Genomic DNA, 21,052 nt, shown 5'->3' with positions numbered 1-21,052 from the left:
CATTACCTTACAGCAATGCAGGGCCCTTCGCCCGCTACTGGACCAACTCCGGACCAGAGGCATTCCCTATAGATGGAAGTTTCCATTCTGCTTGTCCGCAACATGGAGAGGTCACACAGCGATTGCACCATGCATGCACTCCTGACGACTTGCATTCATTCTGTGAATCGCTCAACCTCCCTGTAACGGAGGTACCGGACTGGTACAACTCCTTCCAGATCCATGACACATGGATCGAAGTAACAAACAACTCGACTCCCAGAGCGCAGAGAAACAGAGACCGCAGACGAAGGTCTCCGTCAGCACCGCACCATGGAAGGGGAGCAGAACACGAAAGCCCAGGCATCTCCCCACCTAGAAGACGAGACCGAATCGACAGACCAGATCTAATGGACACCTAGACCGCAGTCCATCGCCTCCTTCATGCTGAAACTACCTGAAACATTCATCTTGAAGAAGCCCCAAGACCCTTTTTGATCCTCTTCCTCGCCAACTCTCCGTTGTTCCAACTGTCCCACCATCATCTCTTCTAATGATCTTACTCCGCCAGACCACACCTTGTTGACAGCTTGAAACTCTACCCAGAAAACACTCATTACCCTCATCCACATCTGGGTAAAACAGGTTTGCCCCAAAAGGTAAGCCCCTTCAGGGGGTTCTTTTGAGCCCTTATTCAGGGTTTCCGGGTTTCTGAGTAAAACGCATACTGTCTCGCTTTGATGGAACCTATTCAGTGTTTGGGCCTGCTCTCACGTTGACCTACAGTTGCCCACTCAAAACATGTTTTTTTGCCTGTTTTTTTTTTTTGTTCTTTTTCTTTTTTGTTTTCTGGGGAAAAGACTGAACTGAGTATCTTGTAATAAAGTTTTTTTTACAGGTGGACTCATAATCAGATGGCGAACACTATCCCGATACCCACCTTGAAATGTGCTATTTACGCATACACGAGGGGGACAGTCTAATTTTGAGTTTGTTTCTATAAGCCAGTTTGATCACTGTCTACTATGTGGAAGTTACCTAGTTTTCTTTTCTTTTTTTTCTTTATGACAGCATACAAGAGCCTCACGGTTCTAATCACTTTAGGTTTGTCTCTCTTATGAACCCTGAGGACTGCGTTAGCCCCATACCAGCCCTGTTAAAAGGTTTCTCATAGCCTGGCTCAACTCCCATTCCATTAAGGTTATTGAGGAGAATTTTATTTTTCGTTCTTCCTTCTTCTCTACCATTATATACATAAAGTTTAAGTCTGTGCTTGAATACAGCTTTTGTTTGTTACCAGTCAGAGGCTTCTGCAAGGGGTATAACCCCTCCTCTTTTTCACTAAAACCCATGTTAAATAGGCGTACGGAGAACCCCGTTAGTGCACACCCCCCTTGGGTCCAAGAAAGACTCATCCTAAATTTCCTACTCGATATATAGACACAACCCTTCTGCTACCAGGGACAAGCACTAGTCTCCAAATTGACTGATACAACTATTTGTTGTTAATTTTTAGCTCCAAACTTGTTGATGCCTGGCGGGATTCTCGGTACACCCTCTCTCTTCTTTATATAAGGTTAAAGGTATTGTTATTAAGATTGTTGTTCAGAGGATTCTTCTATCGCACACTACTACCAAGTAACATATTTAATCAACCCCTCCTAAGGGTGAAAGGGTTTCATCTCCCTGACGCATTAATACATAATATATACAAAATGTTCTCACTGATTTTGTCTCGATGGCCATTACAGAGAGAAATGCACACCCACGGCCCAAGGGTGATCACTTAATCACACTCCATCTTACTGCAACATAGGCTTGGCTGGCTCTGACCGCATGACGCGATACTGTCACGCTATCCCCCTTCCACCTCCTTGCATTACAACCCTGTCTAGTTTTAAATTACCATGCGCATTTGAGCTCCCTGGGCGCCGGTCCCACTTACCTTATATCTAACACCTCACTTTGTGATACAACATCTGACACTTGTTCGTCCCCCCTTTTGGTCATTGAACCCACACAAGGAGTGATCCCTCATATCGCTCCTTGACCCTACCAGCATATACATATAGGTTGGCTTAGCTGGTCTAATCCTTCCTCCGGTGTGTGTTCTACCTACCTGTATTAGGTACTCCCTTCACCCCCCCCCCCTTCTTCCCCTCCCCCCCTCATTTTATTTATTTTTTCTTTTTATTATTTTCTTTCTTCTTTTTTCTTTTCCAACATTGCTAGCAGACACTTACAGTGATGCCGTCTCAGGGACCGCATTCCTCAACCCTTTCTCTCAAACTACTATCTATTAATGCTAAAGGGCTCAATATCCCAACTAAAAGAACCAAATTCCTTTCTGAATTTCATAAATACAAAGCCAACATAGTATGTATCCAAGAGACTCACTTCAAATCTAACAATGTGCCTAAATTTTCGGATGGACAATTCCCCACTGTTTTCCACTCCACCAACCCTGAGGGGAAGACGAAAGGAGTCTCCATCCTCATCTCGAAACACACTCCACTGCAGATACAAGACCCAATGGTTGACCCGGGGGGAAGATACATCTCCCTTAAGGGAGTGGTGTCATCCCGCCCGGTCACGATTGCCAACATTTACGCCCCCAACACGAAACAGGTAGCTTTTTTTCGTAAGATCAAGGACCTTTTAACAAATTTCGCTTCCGGTATTCTAATATTGGGAGGTGACTTCAATGTCCCCCTTAACCCTATTGCCGACACCTCGAATGGCTCTTCGAGCATTCCTTTCAGGGCTTTGAAACAAATAAAACTACAGCTGCAGCTCCTAACGCTACACGACACGTGTAGAACTCTCAACCCTCAATCCAGAGATTATACTTACTTTTCAACAATCCATCAAAAATATTCCAGAATCGACTACTTTTACATCACGCAATCAGACCTACCACTCCTGACGAACACAACTATAGAGCCAATGACTTTATCTGACCACCACCCAATTACACTAACTTTGACTTTCCCGGAAAAAATTACTAAAACTAAAACTTGGAGAATGAACACCACTGTACTTAAGGACCCTATAGATATTCTCCGCTTTAGAGACATACTCACCGATTATTTTACTCATAATGACACTGATGATACCTCCAACATCATTCAATGGGAAGCCCACAAAAGTGTCATCAGAGGCGAATTTATAAGGAAGCTGACTCAACTCAAAAAGGAAAAACAAGCTAGAATCAAATCCCTAGTAGATCACATACACAAACTCGAACTTCAACATAAAAAAAATGTGGCTGTCTCCACGTTTGAGGAGTTGACTAAAGCTAGAGATTCACTTACCGATGAACTGAATCTTAAGGCCAAAAGGCAATATATATTACGACATAAAATATACTACGAACAAGGTAATAAAAGTGGAAAACTTCTTGCAAGAGCAGTTCAGAGTAAGAAAGCCGTTTCCACCATACACCAAATAAAAGATAACAAAGGAGAGTCATTTTCCTCGAACGAGGAGATAGCCACCCAGTTTGAGCAGTACTACCAATCACTATATAATATCCCTCCCAATCCCAAGTTTCCCCCCAACTCAGAGGCTAGAACTAAAATCATTCAAGAATATCTGGACAAACACAGTCCCCCAAAAATAGCACACAATATCGCTCAGGAACTCGAATCTCCCATTAATGGAGAAGAATTTGACAGAGCCTTAAAGGATATGAAAATTGGCAAAGCCCCGGGCCCAGATGGTCTCCCACTACAATATTACAAAACTTTTCTTGACATTCTCAAACCCAAATTCTTGAAAACTTTCCAATCACTCCATTCCGAACGAAACCCCCCCAAACAGGTCCTGGAAGCGCACATAGCAGTCATTCCCAAAGAAGGAAAAGACCCAACCCTTGTCACGATTTACCGCCCAATCTCTTTAATAAACGTAGACATTAAAATGTATGCCAAAATCCTCGCCAATAGATTATTACCCCTACTTCCATCTCTAATTTCCCTTGACCAAGTGGGATTCATCCCGGGCAGGGAGGGTCGGGACAATACCATTAAGGCCCTGAACATAAACAATTGGCTGACTTCCAAAAAGAAACAGGGATTCTTCCTCTCTCTCGACGCAGAGAAGGCATTCGACAGAGTGGCCTGGGACTTTATCGATGCAGTCCTTAAAAACATCGGCATATTGCCTCAGATGAGAGCCTACATCGCCGCACTGTGCTCAAATCCAACTGCTCGCGTTCGCACCAATGGCCACCTGTCGAATGCCTTCACCCTTAAAAATGGGACGCGACAAGGCTGTCCCTTGTCCCCGCTACTATTTGTTCTTACCCTGGAACCGCTTCTTAATAAAATCAGATCCAACCCGGACATAAAAGGCATTGAAATAAAAGACCATTCCTAAAAAAATCGCTGCTTTCGCAGATGACATGCTACTCTTTCTATCGCAACCCCTTGTCTCACTGCCTAATATAACTCAAGAACTTGAAACGTTCCAATTAATATCCAATTTAAAGATTAACCACTCCAAATCGGTAGCACTGAACATATCCTTACCCTCCAAAGATGTTGAACTATGTAAGCAAAATTTCCCATTACGTGGTCTCCTAAACAAATTACCTATCTTGGGATAGAAATACCCTCAAATTTAACCGACCTCTTCAAACTTAATTTTCTACCCTTACTAAAAGACTCACAGGAAGACCTTAAAAGATGGAACTCCCTCAATATTTTGTGGTTTGGTAGGGCCTCATTGATAAAAATGACTATTCTGCCCAGATTCCTTTACGCTATGCAAACGATCCCCATCAGATTACCATCTTACTTCTTTGCCGCCTTCCGCAAAGCGTGTACCGCCTTTATATGGAGGAGTAAACCTCCTAGAATCAAATATACAAGATTAATTCTCCCAAAAAATAAAGGTGGAATAGCCCTCCCGGACCTGAAAAAGTACCACCAAGCAACTATACTCACACGAATAGTTGACTGGAATTTACACCAACCTATCAAGGATTGGGTATCACTAGAGCAAGCCCAATTTCCCTTCCCAATCAACCATCTTCCATGGATAAACCCCAAATACCACTCAAAAGAGATCAAATCTCATCCTCTTATTGGTCCCACGTTAGCAATATTTCATGACACATATAAGAAAAGTGACCCCACCCCTTGGATCAGTTCCCTAACGCCTCTTAGAGACAACCCCGACTTCCCCCCAGGAAACAGACAAAAATCTTTCTTAGCAAGCTGGCCCCACAAAGCAGTACTGATTAAACATTTCTTACGCAATGGGAAACCTCTACCCCTCGAGGAAATCAATAAAGGCAATGACCCTAGACTAATCTCACACTGGACGTACTTCCAAATAAGCCATTTTCTCTCCACAGTAGTATTGGCAACTCTGAGTTCCAAATCTCCCAAGACCCTTGAAACCCTATGCTCAGGAACGCACCCTCAAAGACACAATATTTCAATTATTTATAATTCACTATTTGACGAGGGTTTAGAGTTCTCCTCCCCATCCTGTCTAGCTTGGGAAAACGACCTCAATCTATCATTCACTAATAAAAACTGGGAAACTATTTTCATGTACGCTCATAAAGGCTCACTCAACGTCGCTACTCAGGAGTGTGGGTTTAAGATTCTAACTAGATGGTATAGAACACCCAGCACCATACAGAAATTCAACCCCCAGATCTCCAACAAGTGTTGGAGGTGCAGTGGTGAAGTGGGATCATTATTCCACCTATAGTGGTCTTGCCCGCATATTCAACCATTTTGGAAAATGGTTCATGAAACCATTACATTCATAACCTCAGAACCGTTAGAATTTGATCCAGCCCATTTTCTACTGCACCACAACACAATCCCCTCAAAAAAATATTTGAAATCCCTAATTATGATAATGACAAACACTGCTAGACACTGCATCCCCTCCCATTGGAGGTCAACTTCAATCCCAACGAAAAAGGAATGGTTCAGAAGGATCACCTCTATTGAAACTATTGAAGAGCTTATCAGTATTTCGCAAGAAAGAATGTTACAATTCACCTCAACCTGGTCAAAATGGCTAGCATTTAAAGATACTCAGGAATACAAATCGTCCATTTAAGTATTATTTGTTGTCGATTCTCTGTCAGTGATTTATGTTCTCTTACTTAAGATGTTCAAACAGCGCAGGCCGCTGTCCACTCAACCTCTGCCTAATCTTCCCTCCTGCTACTACGCCTAAATATAAATTCTTTTTTATTTATTTTTTTCTTTCCTTCTCTCCTCTCCCCTCCCTCCCCCTTCCTTCACAAGAACATTCTTATTTTATCTTCATATACGCTTTGACTCTCTTTTCGCCTTAACTGATAAGTACAATTTTTCATTTTGATTAAAACATCACATGTTGTAACTACTCAATCCCTGTGAATTTAGCAATTTCTTATGTATCCTTTCTTACATTTACGATGACGTGCTAAAATGTAAATGCTCTGTTACTTTTCAATAAAAATTTGTGTAAAAAAATAAATAAAAAATGGTTGACTATTTCCACAAAAAATATATACATCCAAAATATGACCCATCTAATATGCAAAAAAACTTCTTGTACTCTATTAGTGAAGTACTGGATTACATATATAAATAGCTTTTGTTTTTTAAATTCATAAGAATGACTCTGTGAGGTAAAGTGGTGAGTGATAAAGTGCCACAAAAATTAATTGCATATTTTTGGGGAGGTCTTCTGCTGCTTGTGGGGGGATCTATTGTGGCTGGGGTAGATCCTATGTTTCTGGGGAGGTCAATTGTTGTGGGGAGGGATCTACTGTTGAGGGAGGGGTCTTTGTTGCTGACTGCTTGATGGTCTATTGATGCTGGCTGCTTGGGAAATCTATCGTTGCTGGAGGGGATCTATTTTTGTTGCGTTTAGTCTTATGTTGCAGGGGTCAATCAGTGCTGGGAGGGATCTACTGTTGAGGTTAGGGTATAATGTTCCTGGCTGTTGGAGGGTCTATTGATGCTGGCTTTTGGTGGATGTATTGTCGCTGGGGTGTCCATTGTTGCTAGATTTATTTTACTGCCTTGTTATCATTAAAGCCCCATACACACTATCAGATTATCTGCTGAGTTTTTCCTTCAGATTTACCAAAACCATGTAGTAGAAGGGCCTGCCTGATTGCATACACATTGAAACTCCTAAGGTTTGTCCTCATATTATATGGTTTTGGTAAATCTGAAGGAAAAACTCAGCAGATAATCTGATAGTGTGTATGGGGCTTAACAAATACCATACAAAATACTTAGCACCACAAAATTATACTTGGTTGTATTCTTTAGGGGTAAGGGGTGGACAAAGGAATGGTTGCTTGAAGGTAGGTAGGGGGCGGAGTCAAGGGGTGACTCGGAAGAGTCGAAGTTCCTGCACCTATTCTCTGAGAAAAAAAAGCCCTGCATATAATTGTGCATGTTTTAATATTACACTTTCAGCCCTTGAGTGTCCTTATGTTGCATAGTGCTGCAGAATATGCTGGCCCTACATAAATCAATTATAGAATAGTAGTTAACTGGCACAGCAGAGCAATGATGCGACCTCTGAAGTGCAAACATGCTGTCTCAGAGCATTCATGGTAGGATCACCTCTTACTCACTTGTACAGTTTCCTGCAGGGCTAGCATTTCTAGATCCTTTTCTTCCAACAACAGGCGTACACTAGACTCCAGATGTGCATAGGGGTGTGAATGGCCATCCGTTCTGTAAGACAATGTGACAAAACATAGACTTGTCAAGGCAATTTCCTATTAAAACTATTAGCATAGGTAGGTAGAACAACAGAAAAACAATAAAAACAGATGGTTTACATAAATCACTCCAACCCTGCATTAACCCCTCACCCTGGTCCTACAACGATAAATCTCTCTGGCTGCGTACTTGGGTTTGACCTCAGAGTGTGAGATGCTTTGCTGACTAAACAACATTATGCATACAGAGCAATCAAGGTCGGAGGAGAATGGGGGCTGTTTTCTGCAGTTTTCCCTCACTGCAGATTACAAGACTACTTGTGGTTTGAAGCAGCGATTTAGTTACAGGATTTCTTTTATGTTGAAGGATTTGTTCTGGTCTTTGTTAAACAATGCATATTTGTATTTCCCAAATGTTCTGACATGAAAATGCTTGCCATGTGAACTTGATAAGTGACTTCAAATGATGTTGCCGTTAAAGAAGATGACAGGGATAAAACATCTCTGTATGAAGCTATTTTGGCAGAAACTGTAAGCCCTTGTACACACGGTCGGACATTCCGACAACAAAATCCGTCAGATTTTGTCCAACGTATTTTGTCAAAAACTGGTGTTGCATACACACGGTCGGACAAAGTTGTCGGAAAATCAGATTGTTCGTAACGTGATGACGTTATTTCGTTACGAAGGGACTACGTTCAGGCTAGTAGCCAATAGCTTTGGTCTAGGAATTTGACCTGAGCATGCATGGCACTTTGTCCGATCAGAATTCTCTACAAACGATCGGACAAAGTCCTATCAGATCATGTTGTCGGAAAATTTTATAGCCCAGCTCTAAAACTTTGTTGGTCGGATATTCTGATGGAAACAGTCCGATGTAGCCGACAACACGGTCCGATCGGACATTTTCCGTCGTGTGTACAAGGGCTTAAAGGTCTCTATAGTTTGAAGGAAAAGATGGCCAACACGTAGAACTACTATACAGCTAACTGGTGTCATTGCATAGTTTGATTCTATTAAATATCTGATGGAAACCTGCTAAACAAAAAAGTGAACATGTGAAATGTTAGTTCCTGGGTATAGCATTGTTCAAGTAAGTAAGAGTTGTATAGGTAAGTCAAAAACTTTATTTTTCTAATTTATAATCACACATTACAGGACACAAGATCTTAGGTCTTTAACAATTGGGATGTCCAAAAGCAAAGAAACCGATGGGTGTGCAGAACAGTGAACAAGCAACAAGAGGCCCACTTAACAAATGAGCGGCGAGAAAACAGCCTGAAACACCTTATGCACAAAACGTGCCTGAATAACTACCTGGTAAAACCTAACACCCTTGTGAACAGAACACAATGTGGCAACCTTGCAAATCTGTGAAATATTTGCCTGATGCTGAAGAGCCCATGAAGCACTGATCAATCTGGTAGAGTGTGTCTTAACAGGAAAGGGAGCAACCTTATCCTTCAGACTGTAGGCCCTCGGAAATGATAAAGAGGGAATCTGATTCTTTAAAGTGTAGCGCTACCCCCTAGGAGCAGCTGATATTTTTCCCAGATCTTCCCTAGTCTCAGCCCTGCAGCCAGGCACACAATATTTCCTGCAGTCAGGTGCACAACTTCCACTAGTTACTCCATAGACCAGTCTAGGGGTTGTAGTGTTTTTATGTTATTTTAGTTTATTAACTTGGAATAGGAGAAGGGATATAGTAGGATATTCTAAATTTAACTATTCACTCTTGAGGACAGTTTTCTCAGTAGGACTGCATAGCAGACTATACAGAATTAAGCAAAGACCCTTGCAAATAGAAGGAATTGAGTGGACCCTGCTCTTAAAGACACAGCCAATGTCCCCTTTAGCTAACACCCAGTAGCTGATTTTTAGCACCCAGAGGGGGATTCATCAGCACAAGTCCCTGGGATCTCTTTAGGGCAGCGGTTCTCAATTCCTGTCCTCAGGACCCACTAACAGGTCAGATTTTAAGTATTACCTTGGGAAAATACAGACTAGAATACTGCAATCACTGAGCAGCAAATCCTGAGGACAGGAGTTGAGAACCACTGCTTTAGGGGGTCTGCACTCAAAAGGCCCTGGTCACAAGTAACCTTCCTCTGTGATACCACGTAGGATCCATGGTCACTCTCCCTCAGCTCTCAGGAGAACCTTGTGTTTCAGAATTTAGGAGCTCCGGTCGCCCACCTGAGTCCACCAGAGTCTGCATGGCAGCTTGTGCTGGGGAGCAGCAACAGGCATCCAGCATGCCTAGGGGCACATCCCCTTCCAATTGGCTTGGGCTGTATCTATATTCATACTGCTCATCTTAATGGTTTCCACCTACAATTCAGAACTTTCCTAAGTTGCTTGAATACAGGGAAGCTCCAGACAGCATGAACAGCATCAGATCATCCTGAGCAAACGTTTACGAACTAAACGATTACGACTTCTGTCAAGCAGAAAGCCTAAATAAATTTACCTAGCTGCTCCTCTGTTAAGCAGAAAATTCAGACAATGGGTAAAAAATCACCCTGGAATGTTTAAGGGCAGAACGTAAGGAGAGAAGCACAATGTATTGGTTAAGGTGGAAGGAGGAAATTACAAAATGCTTTAGGCCACAAGACAACCTTATCTTTGTGCAAAACTAGGAATGGTTTCTTGCAGGACAGGGCCACTAACTCTTGAGACACATGATGCAGAGGTGACAGCCACAAGGAAAGCCACATTCAGAGCAAGGGGAAGACAGGGGTAAAGCTGTGACAGAGTTGAAAGGAGGTTTCAGAAGAACATATAAAACCAAGCTGAGACCCCACAGAGTCACTGGCAATTGTACAAGAGGAACAATATGAATGAGTAAAAGGCAAGTTACTTAAGGCTAAATGATGACCTAGGCCAAACTGGAAGAAAGACGGGACATATCCCACAGAGTACTTTTAGCAATGGAAATTTCTAGCTTCTGACCCAACAAAGTAGGCCTTCCAGGTGTAATGGTAGACTATGTGAGTGTAGGAATATCTGAGTTTGAGTCTGATAGGCCTCCATTCCTCAGGACTTGGGCCTCAATGGAGATGAAATTAAAATAAGAAACTAAGAAATAGGATGATGGACCAGCTCATGGAACAGAAGATCTAGCCAATGTAGTAGGGCTCACAGAGAGTCTGACAGGAGTCTGACAAGGTCCAAGTACAAGTATCAAGTTCTCCCTGGCCAGTTTGAAGCAATAAGGACCATTGGCACACCATCCTTCTTAATCCTGTGAAGCAGACAAGGAAGACACTTTAGCAGGGTAAAGACTTAGATTAAAGAGTAATTCTACTTCTGTTGAAAAAAAAAACACAACAATTCTCCCTGGGTAATCAATATACATTGCAATGTTTTTAACAAACTTTGTTGCAGATGCCTACTTGTTTCTGCTTTGAAGGAATAGCTCTTTACTAGACTATGTCCTTAGACTAGCACAGTCACACTATGGGATTGACTAATTGATTTTAATTAGCTGATGCACTGTGTTCTGATGAGAAAAGTTGCAGTGTCTATATCCCTTTAGAAGTGAATAGCCCTTAGAGAGTAGCTTACCACAAATTACATTTGTGTTGCAGGGATGCATAAAGCCTGACTTGTATTTTAGTGCAGAGTTCTTCACAGAAGTAGGAAATTACATTTTTTGGAGGTGTTCTAACTAGTCCCAGAATCAGCTGGTCCTGGTAGATGTTCTGGAGTCACCAGAACATCTACTATGAAGGCCTGAAGGTCCTTGGACCTGTGACAAACCTGCCCAGCTTGCTGTTGAACCTGGAAGTCAGAAGATTTACATCTGATATCCCCACCTGCAACAGAGGTCTTGAAAAAGCTTTGTGAGAAGAAGCCATTTCGCTGGAACCAGAGGTTGAAAGTCTGCCTGCCAATTTTCAATGTCTAGAATGTGGGGACAGGACCTGAAGATGAACTCTGCCCAGGCTAGAATTCGGGCCACTTCCTTTTGAGATACATAACTTCTTATGCCCTCTTGATAGTTGATGTAAACCACTGCTGTAGTGTTATCTGATTGAATGCTTGTCAGGTGGCCTCTGAGCTGAAATTTCCAGTGTTGCAGGAAGAACCAATGTGCCCTGAGTTCCAGGATGTTGATTAGGAGCTGGTCTTCCCCAGATGATCAAGTCATCTGAACCGAGATAGCATCTCATACTACACCCCAGAGGTTAGTGTCCCTTGTAAGTATCTTTTTTTGACGTACTGCCTCAAGGAAGGCTACCATAGGGCCCAGGACCCTCATGCAAAAGCTAATGTTGTTTTTTTTTCCTGGAATATAGGGTCTGAATGTATCAGTGGAGGGCCAGAAGCTTGTCCAGAGGAAGGAAAACCCTGAACTGAGCCATGTGTAGAACCATGCTCAGATGCTTCGAAGCAATGGGTCAGTTCCAAGACTGACTTCTGGAGATTTAGCATGTATCCAAACCTTTGCAAAGTCTCGCCATCTGATGGACTGATAAGGTCTGAACTGGCTGTTCCTTCAAGAGGAGGCCCATTAGCTTTCTTAGGATGGAGATACCATGGGACCACAACAGGGCTAGAGGGAAGATAGTACCTTGCTGAAGACCCTAGGTGCCTTGGACAGGCCAAAGGGAATGGCAACAAACTGATAATGTTGTGTGCCCACAGCTAAATTATTATTATTATTATTCAGGATTTATATAGCACCAACAACTGCTTGTTAGAGCTTACAATCTAGAAGGGAGGGTCAAGTTGAAACAAAAAGGTAATAACTGTGGGGGATGAGCTGATGGAGAAAATGAAAATACAGTTAGGTGTGGGTAGGGTAGGCTTCTCTGAAGAGAAGGGATTTCAGGGATCGTCTAAAAGCTAATAAAGTAGGAGATAGGCGGACAGATTGGGGTAGAGCATTCCATAGAATTGGAGAGGCTTTGGAAAAGTCCTGGAGGCGAGTATGGGAGGAGGTGATGAGGGAGCTAGAGAGCAGGAGGTCTTGAGAGGAACGAAGAGAACGCGTAGGTTGGTATTTAGAGACTAAGCTAGTGATGTAGCTGGGGGCAGAGTTGTGGATGGCTTTGCAAGTAGTATCAATGTGGGGGGAAGATGGAAATGTGCAGGTAAGCATCCTTGATATACACAGAAGCCAGAAGGTCCCCTAGCTAAGGGGAAACAATGACGGACCTAGTTACATAGTTAGTAAGGTTGAATAAAGACACTAATCCATCGAGTTCAACCTGAGTGAGTGTCTACAATTGTCCCTATCCCTGTACATTGCACACTCACATCAGTCCCTACCCTCAAGGAGCCCACAATCTAAGGTCCCCATTCATATACTAGGGCCAAATATTTTTTTTTGGACAGAATCCAATTAACATATCTACATGTCTTTGGAGTGTGAAAAACCGGAGTACCCGGAGGAAACTCACGCAGGCACAGGGAGAACATGCAAACTCCAGGCAGGTAGTGTCGTGGTTGGGATTCGAACCAGCAACCCTTTTTACTGCTAGGCGAGAGTGCTAACCACTACACCCCTGTGCCACCCATAAAACTGGCAGATTCCATATGGTATTTTTGCAACTGAAAAAACTTGTTAAGACTCTTCAGATCCAGACTGAGGTGAGTGCCTCCTTTGTCTCTGCAACAGTAAACAGGATGTAATAGAACCCCTAAAACCTCTTTTTCTGGAAATGGGGCAATGACCCCCTGCAAGAACAGCTGCTTGAGAGCAATGTGAAGATCTGCCCACTTTTGTGGGGAAGATGGAAAGTTATCAGCTTGAAGCAGGGTGGAAGCAAAAACAAAATTCTATCTTGTAGTCATGGACTACAACATTCTAAACCCAGAAGTTTGAAATGTTCTGTACCCAGATGGTCACAAAGTGTCCCCTTTACAACCCCCTCAATTTTTACCCGACTTGGCAGGTTTTGATGTCTAGGTCTCACAGTGGAAGTGTAGGCCAAGCTTTGACTTAGGCAGGAAGACCCAAGAAAAATGAAATATCTTCTTCGTCTCAGAAACCAAAGGTTTGCCTGTAGGTGCTTTTGCCTTTTTTTCCCACTTGAACCACAGGATCCTTTGCATATGAATGAAAAGGATATTCATTCTTGATATTTGGCTAGGAGTATCAGCTAAACCATCCATGCAGTATTGTAAGGCAATGGGCAAGAGCTCTAACTGAGGACAGACAGATCCATTAGAATGGATCTATAGCAGGGGTGCCCAACCTTTTGACGAGTGAGGGGCACTTTAGAGACTTGATAACCAGTTGCGGGCCACAATGAGCGGAGCAGACAGATGACAGGTTCGTATCCACTCTGCATATGCAGAGCAAACATGGTCACAGCCTGCTCTACTTTATGGGCAGTCTGATTTGATCAGCCCAGATGGAAGGGGATGGATCGCCTTCGAATTGGAGGTAGGTGGATGTAAACTACCATAAGTCTGTTTACATCTGTTGCTCCATAGAGGTTAATGGAGGGTCCGATTGAATTGGACTGATCGTGTCAAGGGGCCTAAGGCTACATTCAGACTGATGCGCTGCGATTTACCCACACCAAGGGTGCAGTGCAGTGCACCTGTGGCCTGCCTGCAGGTTAGCTGTATTTTGCCAAAGACTTCTATTATATCCTGCAGGTGTGATGCACTTTCTGAATGCGCACCAAACCCGCAGGTGATAACAGAAGTCTATGGCTCAGTGCAGGTAATCCACAGGTAATAACTGAAGTCTATTGCTTGGTGCAAGTAATGACAGAAGTTTATAACTCAGTGCAGGTAACCCGCAGGTGTGCTGCACCTGCGGATCAGTTTGAAATCAGCACAGTAACCCCTGCAGAACAGATATGTCCATATATACACTGATTTTAGTAATAAACATAGTCTTCCATTCAGGTATCGCAGGCTTTTGTTGTCCCAGACAGAGTGCATTTCATTTGGTATCACTCAGCCTGTGACAGGAGTTGGTGCTCGTTATTCAGAAAGCTTTGGCTTATTCGGCTCGGTTCTGCAGCCGCTTGCTTCCTCTACCGCTGGTTTCAATCCCAACACTGATGCTCTGGGATGGCGGGTCAGCAACCCGCAATCTGGGCTTGACAACCCACTATCCCAGAGCAGGAGGTCACAGCCCACATTAGAGGGCTCTGCAGGACACTGGTTGGGCACCCCTGATCTAGAGTCCTGGGCCATGTGTTTGGACTAGACAGCTAATGTCTACCAGACTGACATGGTTAATTTGGCTGGTTGTTTTGCAGGAGCCACCAGAAAAAAAAGTGCCTTAAAGAGAACTTCTAACCTTTTATCCACAGAGTCCTTGAAAACAGGGACATCTCAACAGGAACCATAAATCTCTTGTAATGGCAGAAAATGTCATAATCCACAGGGGTCAGGGACAGACTTCTTCAAAGAGATCCCTGCTCTGTAGGATATTGCTGAGCAAGGTGAGTGTAGTGTGTACTGGGAACGTTTTGGCCAGAAAGGCATCTTTAGAGAACGCAGGTTGGGTTGATACAGGCTGATCCAGAACAAAACACATGTAAAGTTTAGAATCAGTATATTTCCATTTGTTATAGATATCACCTGTTTGGGTATGTCCCTGTGTGGAGTATTCTGAGCCAGATAAGAAACCTTCCTTCTCCTCAGGGAACATAGAATATGTAAGAGGAGAATCACAGGTGGACTGTAAGGGAGAGGTAGAAGGATTCCACTGGATCTGAAGCCTCTAAGCCCTTGTACACACGGTCGGAGATTCCGACAACCAAATCCGTCGGAGTAATTCCGACGGATTAATTCTGGAAGAAGTCCGGAAGTGATGTTGCATACACACGGTCGGACTAAGTTGTCGGAAAATCAAATTGTACATAACGTGATGACGTTATTTCGTTACGACAAGACTACGTTCAGGCTAGTAGCAAATAGCTTTGGTCTAGGAATTTGATCTGAGCATGCGTGGCACTTTGTCCGTCGGAGTAGGCTACACATGATCGGAGTATGTCGGAAAATTTTACCGGCAAGTTGGAAAACTTGGTCCGTCAGATATTCTTATGGGCAGGATGTTTTCCCTGTAAGCCCCTGTACACATGGTTGGAGATTCCAACGGAATGTTTCCTATCGGACCATTTTGTCGGATATTCTGACTGTGTGTGTGCATCGACCACACACACAGTCAGAATATCCGACAAAACGGTCCAATAGGAAACATTCCGTCGGAATCTCCGACCGTGTGTGTACAAGGGCTTACAGGGAAAACATCCTGCCCATAAAATAAAACATAGTTGCTGGAAATGCCTCTCTTGAAAGGCAGGAGGGGTTATGGCAGAATGAGCTAGAGTGAAATCTAAAGAGGATAGCAACCCAGACTGCTGCAGGTCATGACAATCAGAATCAGGACAGTTGGGGAAGATGCTGCAGACTCCCATCATAACCCAAGACATTTACTGAGTGTGAGATGGCAAGGCTTGCTGACCCACTCTTCTTGAGCCTTTGATCCACCATGAGTAGTGAGGGACAAACCCCATATGGTTACTTAAGAATCTGTACTACAGATAAGAAAGGGGGTATACCTACTGTACTCAGTCACTGTAGGCAGTGGGTATCCAGAAGTCCAAGGATAGTTGTGCCTTGTAGCCAGGAGAATCAGAAAGTAGACTTGCCAGATGTCCACAAGCCCAAAAAACTAAGATGGGTCACATCCATGCATTAGGTTACTGTGCGATCAAAGCCGTGTGGAGGCATCCCCAAGGCATGCACGTGTGTGGGATACTCATAGGTAAATGGTGCCAAGTATGAATTGAGGCAGTGGCTTAAATTCTGGCCATAGGCTGTGACCAAAAAAGACAGTCAAATGATTGTCGATCCCCTAGGAACTAGGGCAGCAACACTCTGGGTTCCAAGATGGAGCCATAGCCCTGACTTTTTGTGGCATCATTTGATTCTATCAGTGGATGGATGAGAGAAACAAGTCCCTTTCAGATTTCCACTCTTCGGTGAGCATACCTATAATGTGCCTAGGTGAGCGGGAAAAGCAGGATCTAGTGCCTGAAATTATATTACAGGAAGGCCCTGCATCTTCTTTGCAGAGTCCAGGTACCAGCCCAAGAAACATCCGAGAAGTCCACTGATCCAGTAAGCTGTTAAATGGAAGGCACAGTGGCTTTAATGAGCTATAAACTTGATGATGCAAAAATTTAAGGACACTAGCAAAAAAAAAATGAGGCTTGTTAGGTGTGGAAGGGGTTATGCTATGGCTGTATTTACAGCTTTATTTGCCAGTGTCCAATCATCTGAAGACAGCTGCATCAAAGATTAAGTTCCTGTGTATTGTAATAGATGATTATCAAACAGAGATTGTGTAAACCAGACAACCCTAAAGAAAAAATGTTGGAGGTAGATAAGGAAAACTGGACAGTGCATGGTATGCATCTCTTTAATGTATGATGTGAGAAGGGTGCTGAAGTAGAGGGAGGTAAGGAGGACTAGGGACATATCCAACCAGAAGGTGCTGATTTAGAGCAGATGTCTAACCACATGTTGATGTTAAAGAGGAGGTTCAGCCCCCCACGAAAAATTTAAATTCAGTAGCTACAAATACTGCAGCTGCTGACTTTTAATATATGGACACCTGTCCAGGGAGCCTGCACTGTCGGCAGCCCAGCTGTCGGGTGCAGCCGCCACCATTCCCGATAAGGGAACCGAGCAGTGAAGCCTTTAGGCTTCACAGCCGGTTCCCTACTGTGCATGCACAAAGCACGCTTCTCTTTCTAATTGGTCCGGTGGTGGAGGAACGAGGACGGGGCCAAAATTCAGTGAGACTGGAAGCCTGGAAGTGGGGAACAGATTGTTGCTGCAGACTGTCTTTTGTCAGTGTAGAGAGAGGGACAGGACGCTATGTGCAGCAGGGACAGTCAGTTTAATCATCAGCTGTTACTATTAGGTCCACAAAAGTCCTTTTCAGGACTGGTATGGTAAAGTAATACAGGATATAGTTTTGAGTGCTATTCAAGTTATTGTTCCAGCAGCCTATGTTTTGTCAGTTTAAATAGGGACAGGCAGGAAGCTGTGTGTGGCAGTGAGGGACAGTCAGTTTAATCAGTAGCTGTTACTATTAGGTCCACAAAGGTTCTTTTGAGGACTGGTATGGTAATAGGCTTGTACACGTATAATATTCTTTCTTCCAAATATAGAAAGAATATTATACTTGACTGCTGCCCTTCTGCTGCAGTAGTCCTTTATCAGTATAGGGACTGAGGTACAGTCTGTTAATCATTCACAGCCTACTAGTTCCACAAAGGTCCTTATAAGGACTGGTAAGGTATAGGGTACTACAGTACATAGGGTTGAGTGAGGTACAGTTTGCTATTCCTTAAGGACTGGTATAGGTCCACATTATATAGGGTTGAGGTGCACTACTGCTGACTGCTGCCCTATACTGCAGCAGTCCTTTATCAGTATAGGGACTGAGAGTTTTTTCACAGGGTCATTTAAAAAATGACAGGCAGAGGAAGAGGCAGGCCCTTCCGCAGGGGTGGTAGGGGTAGGGCAGGAGCAACAGGCTTGAGCCAAAGTAGGAAGTTGCAGAAGGTGCGTTCAATTACTTTAAAGGATGCACCAGACTTGGTTGAGTGGCTCACTCAGCCTTACTCTTTTGCACCCTCCTCATCCTCTCGATCTGCACCCTCTTCTTCACTCTCTGCTATGTGCACCCCCAAAGACACTACCACCAACAACACCACCACCACATACCTTCCGCTTGAGCCACAGGAATTATTTTCCGATCCATATCAAGACATTTCTGATGCGCAGCCACTCTTGGCATTGGATCAGGAAGAGGAGGTAGCAAGAACCGCCACTCAGCTTTCTGACGACAGTACCCAGATCAGCCCAAGGAGGAGGTTGGTCCCCGGTGTTGCTGCCTACTCCAAGATCTCTACGTATAGCGGTGGGGAAGGTGACGTCAATGATGACGTGTCTAGTGATGTCATGTGGGTGCCCACAAGAGAGGAAGAGGAGGGGAGTTCAGAGGGAGATATGGACCAGCAGATAGGGAGGAGAAGCAGGAATAACTTACATTGCACAGGAGGGACGAAGCAGACTGCTAATGTATCAGGAGCGAGTCATCGACCATATACGGTCACATCTGGCGCTCCCAGGACGCTGGCACATGGGTCCGCAGTGTGCGCTTTTTTAACGTGTCCGCTGCTGACAATAGCGTTGCCATCTGCAATCTTTACAGTCAACGCATTCGTCGAGGTAAGCCCAACACTCACCTAGGGACGACCGCCTTAAGAAGGCACATGAGCAGCCATCACTGAGCCCAGTGGGAGCAACGGAACACACAAAGCCACACTCCAGGCTCTCACCGTCCAGCCTCGTCTTCTACTTCTCCTTCTCCTCTCTCCTCACAATTGTCCTCCACTCCACCTTCCATCACGCCAAGCTCACGTTTTTCTGCAAAAAGGCAGGCTTCCATGGGCCTAATGTTCGAGCGTAAAAAAAAATGATGACGCCGGATAACCCTCTTGCCCAACGGTTGACGGCTGGCTTGTCAGAACTGATAGCCCGCCAACTACTGCCATATAAACTGGTGGATTCGGAGGCCTATCGAAAATTTGTGGCCATTGGAACACCACAATGGAAGGTCCCAGGAAGGAAGTATTTCTCAGAGAAGGGCATCCCAGAGCTATATGGCCATGTTCAGCGGCAAGTGAATGTATCTCTGGCACACAGCGTCGGTGCCAAGATACATCTGACCACAGACACGTGGTCTAGCAAACACGGGCAGGGAAGGTATATCACTTTTACTGCCCACTGGGTGAACCTTCTGACGGCCGTCAAGCATGTACCCCGTGGCACCCGTGTAGATTTGGTTTTACCGCCACGGATTGCATGCAGGCCTGGCTCTTCTTCTCCTCCTCCTCCTACTCCATCCTCCTCCCTCTCCTCCTCAGCTGACTCCTCCTTTTCCGCTGCTAGTGTCTCTTCCGCTGCGCCGCCCAAGCTCCCCAGAACCTATTCGACATGCCAGGTGAGACGTTGCCATGCCGTGCTGCGTCTGTTGTGCCTGGAAGCCAAGAGCCACACTGGCCAGGCACTCCTTTCAGCTTTGCGTTCACAGGCAGATCAGTGGCTAACACCGCTCAATTTGACAGTTGGTAAAGTGGTGTGTGACAACGGTGCCAATCTGCTTAGCGCATTGAAACAGGGCAAAATTACGCACGTGCCATGCATGGCACACGTCTTAAACTTGGTCGTGCAGCGATTCCTTGTCAAATACCTTGGGGTTCAGAACAGCTTGCGGCAGGCAAGGAAAATCTCGGCCCATTTCAGAAGATCTTACACGGCCATGGCTCGCCTTGCTGACATTCATCGGCCGACACAATCTGCCGGTCAGACGTCTTATTTGCGATTGCCCGATGCGATGGAACTCAACCTTCTATATGCTTGATAGGCTGCTCCAGCAGAAACGTGCAGTTAACGTCTACCTGTATGAACTCTGCGGCAGTACAGGTTCTGCGGAGCTGGGGGGTTTTTCACCGCGCCAGTGGCTGCTCATGCGCGAAGCATGCACTTCTGCGGCCATTTGAGGAGATCACCAAACTGGTCAGTCGCAGCCATGGCGCCATCAGTGACATGGTACCTTATGCCTTCTTTATGGAGCGTGCATTGCATCGTGTCATTGATCAAGCTGTGGAGGAGCAGGAGTGGGAAGATGAGGAAGTCGCAATGCTGGATGAATTCCCAGGGGGGGCTACTTTATCTGAGACAAGTGAACAACAGGAGTCTGAAGAGGAGTCAGAGGAGGATGGTGCCGGGGCCGATGAGGAGGAGCAAGAAGAGCATGCTTTAAACTTTTCTGGGATCCCTGTTGTTGTGCGTGGATGGGGAGAGGAGAATGAAGAGGACGACATTATCCTGGATGATGAGCAGGAGCCAGGCGACCACACCGCTTCCAGTTTAGTGCAAATGGGGGCCTTCATGCTCCAGTGTTTTAATAGGGACACCCGTAAAAAAAAGCATAAGGGTCAAGGACCAGTACTGGGTGGCAACTTACTTAGACCCCCGGTACAAACACAAAATGGCGGAAATGTTACCGCCGTCACAGAGGGCTGTCAGAATGGAGCACTTTCAGGCCTTGCTTCGAGAAATGCTGCATTCTGCTTTTGCGTGTGCTGGCAGAGGAGCAATTCCCACTGCCAGAGAAGGAGTTGCGGGTACCAATCCAACAGCGCCTGCAAGAAGAGGCCAGTTTGAAGATGTGTTGGTGACTTCGGTTATGAGGTAATTCTTTCAGCCGACCAATCGACAGGTGTCATCCGGATCCAGCATCAGGGAACGCCTAGACCGTCAGGTGTCCGACTGCATCGGGTTAACGGCTGATGTGGACGCTCTGAGGAGTGATGA

The 21,052-nt window shown here is 44.7% G+C and overlaps 1 protein-coding gene across 3 annotated transcripts in view; it reads right to left on the bottom strand.

Annotated features, from left to right (window-relative positions):
* LOC143930508 (sperm flagellar protein 1-like) overlaps positions 1 to 21,052 on the bottom strand; it is a 170,697-nt gene that overhangs the window by 73,347 nt on the left and 76,298 nt on the right. For all 3 annotated transcript variants that reach the window (XR_013262786.1, XM_077454863.1, XM_077454864.1), the window contains exon 6: positions 7,589 to 7,691. Coding sequence is in view for 2 of the 3 variants with exons in the window: in XM_077454863.1 (XP_077310989.1) it covers positions 7,589 to 7,691 (103 nt within the window). In the remaining variant the exon portion in view is untranslated. The remainder of the gene's footprint in view (positions 1 to 7,588; positions 7,692 to 21,052) is intronic.

Source organism: Lithobates pipiens, unplaced genomic scaffold (genome assembly GCF_037356315.1).
Source record: "Lithobates pipiens isolate NorthernLeopardFrog02 unplaced genomic scaffold, aLitPip1_a1.2 Scaffold_25, whole genome shotgun sequence".
NCBI lineage: Eukaryota > Metazoa > Chordata > Amphibia > Anura > Ranidae > Lithobates > Lithobates pipiens.
Note: the sequence above shows the minus strand (reverse complement) of the source record. Positions and strands in the feature narration are given on the sequence as shown.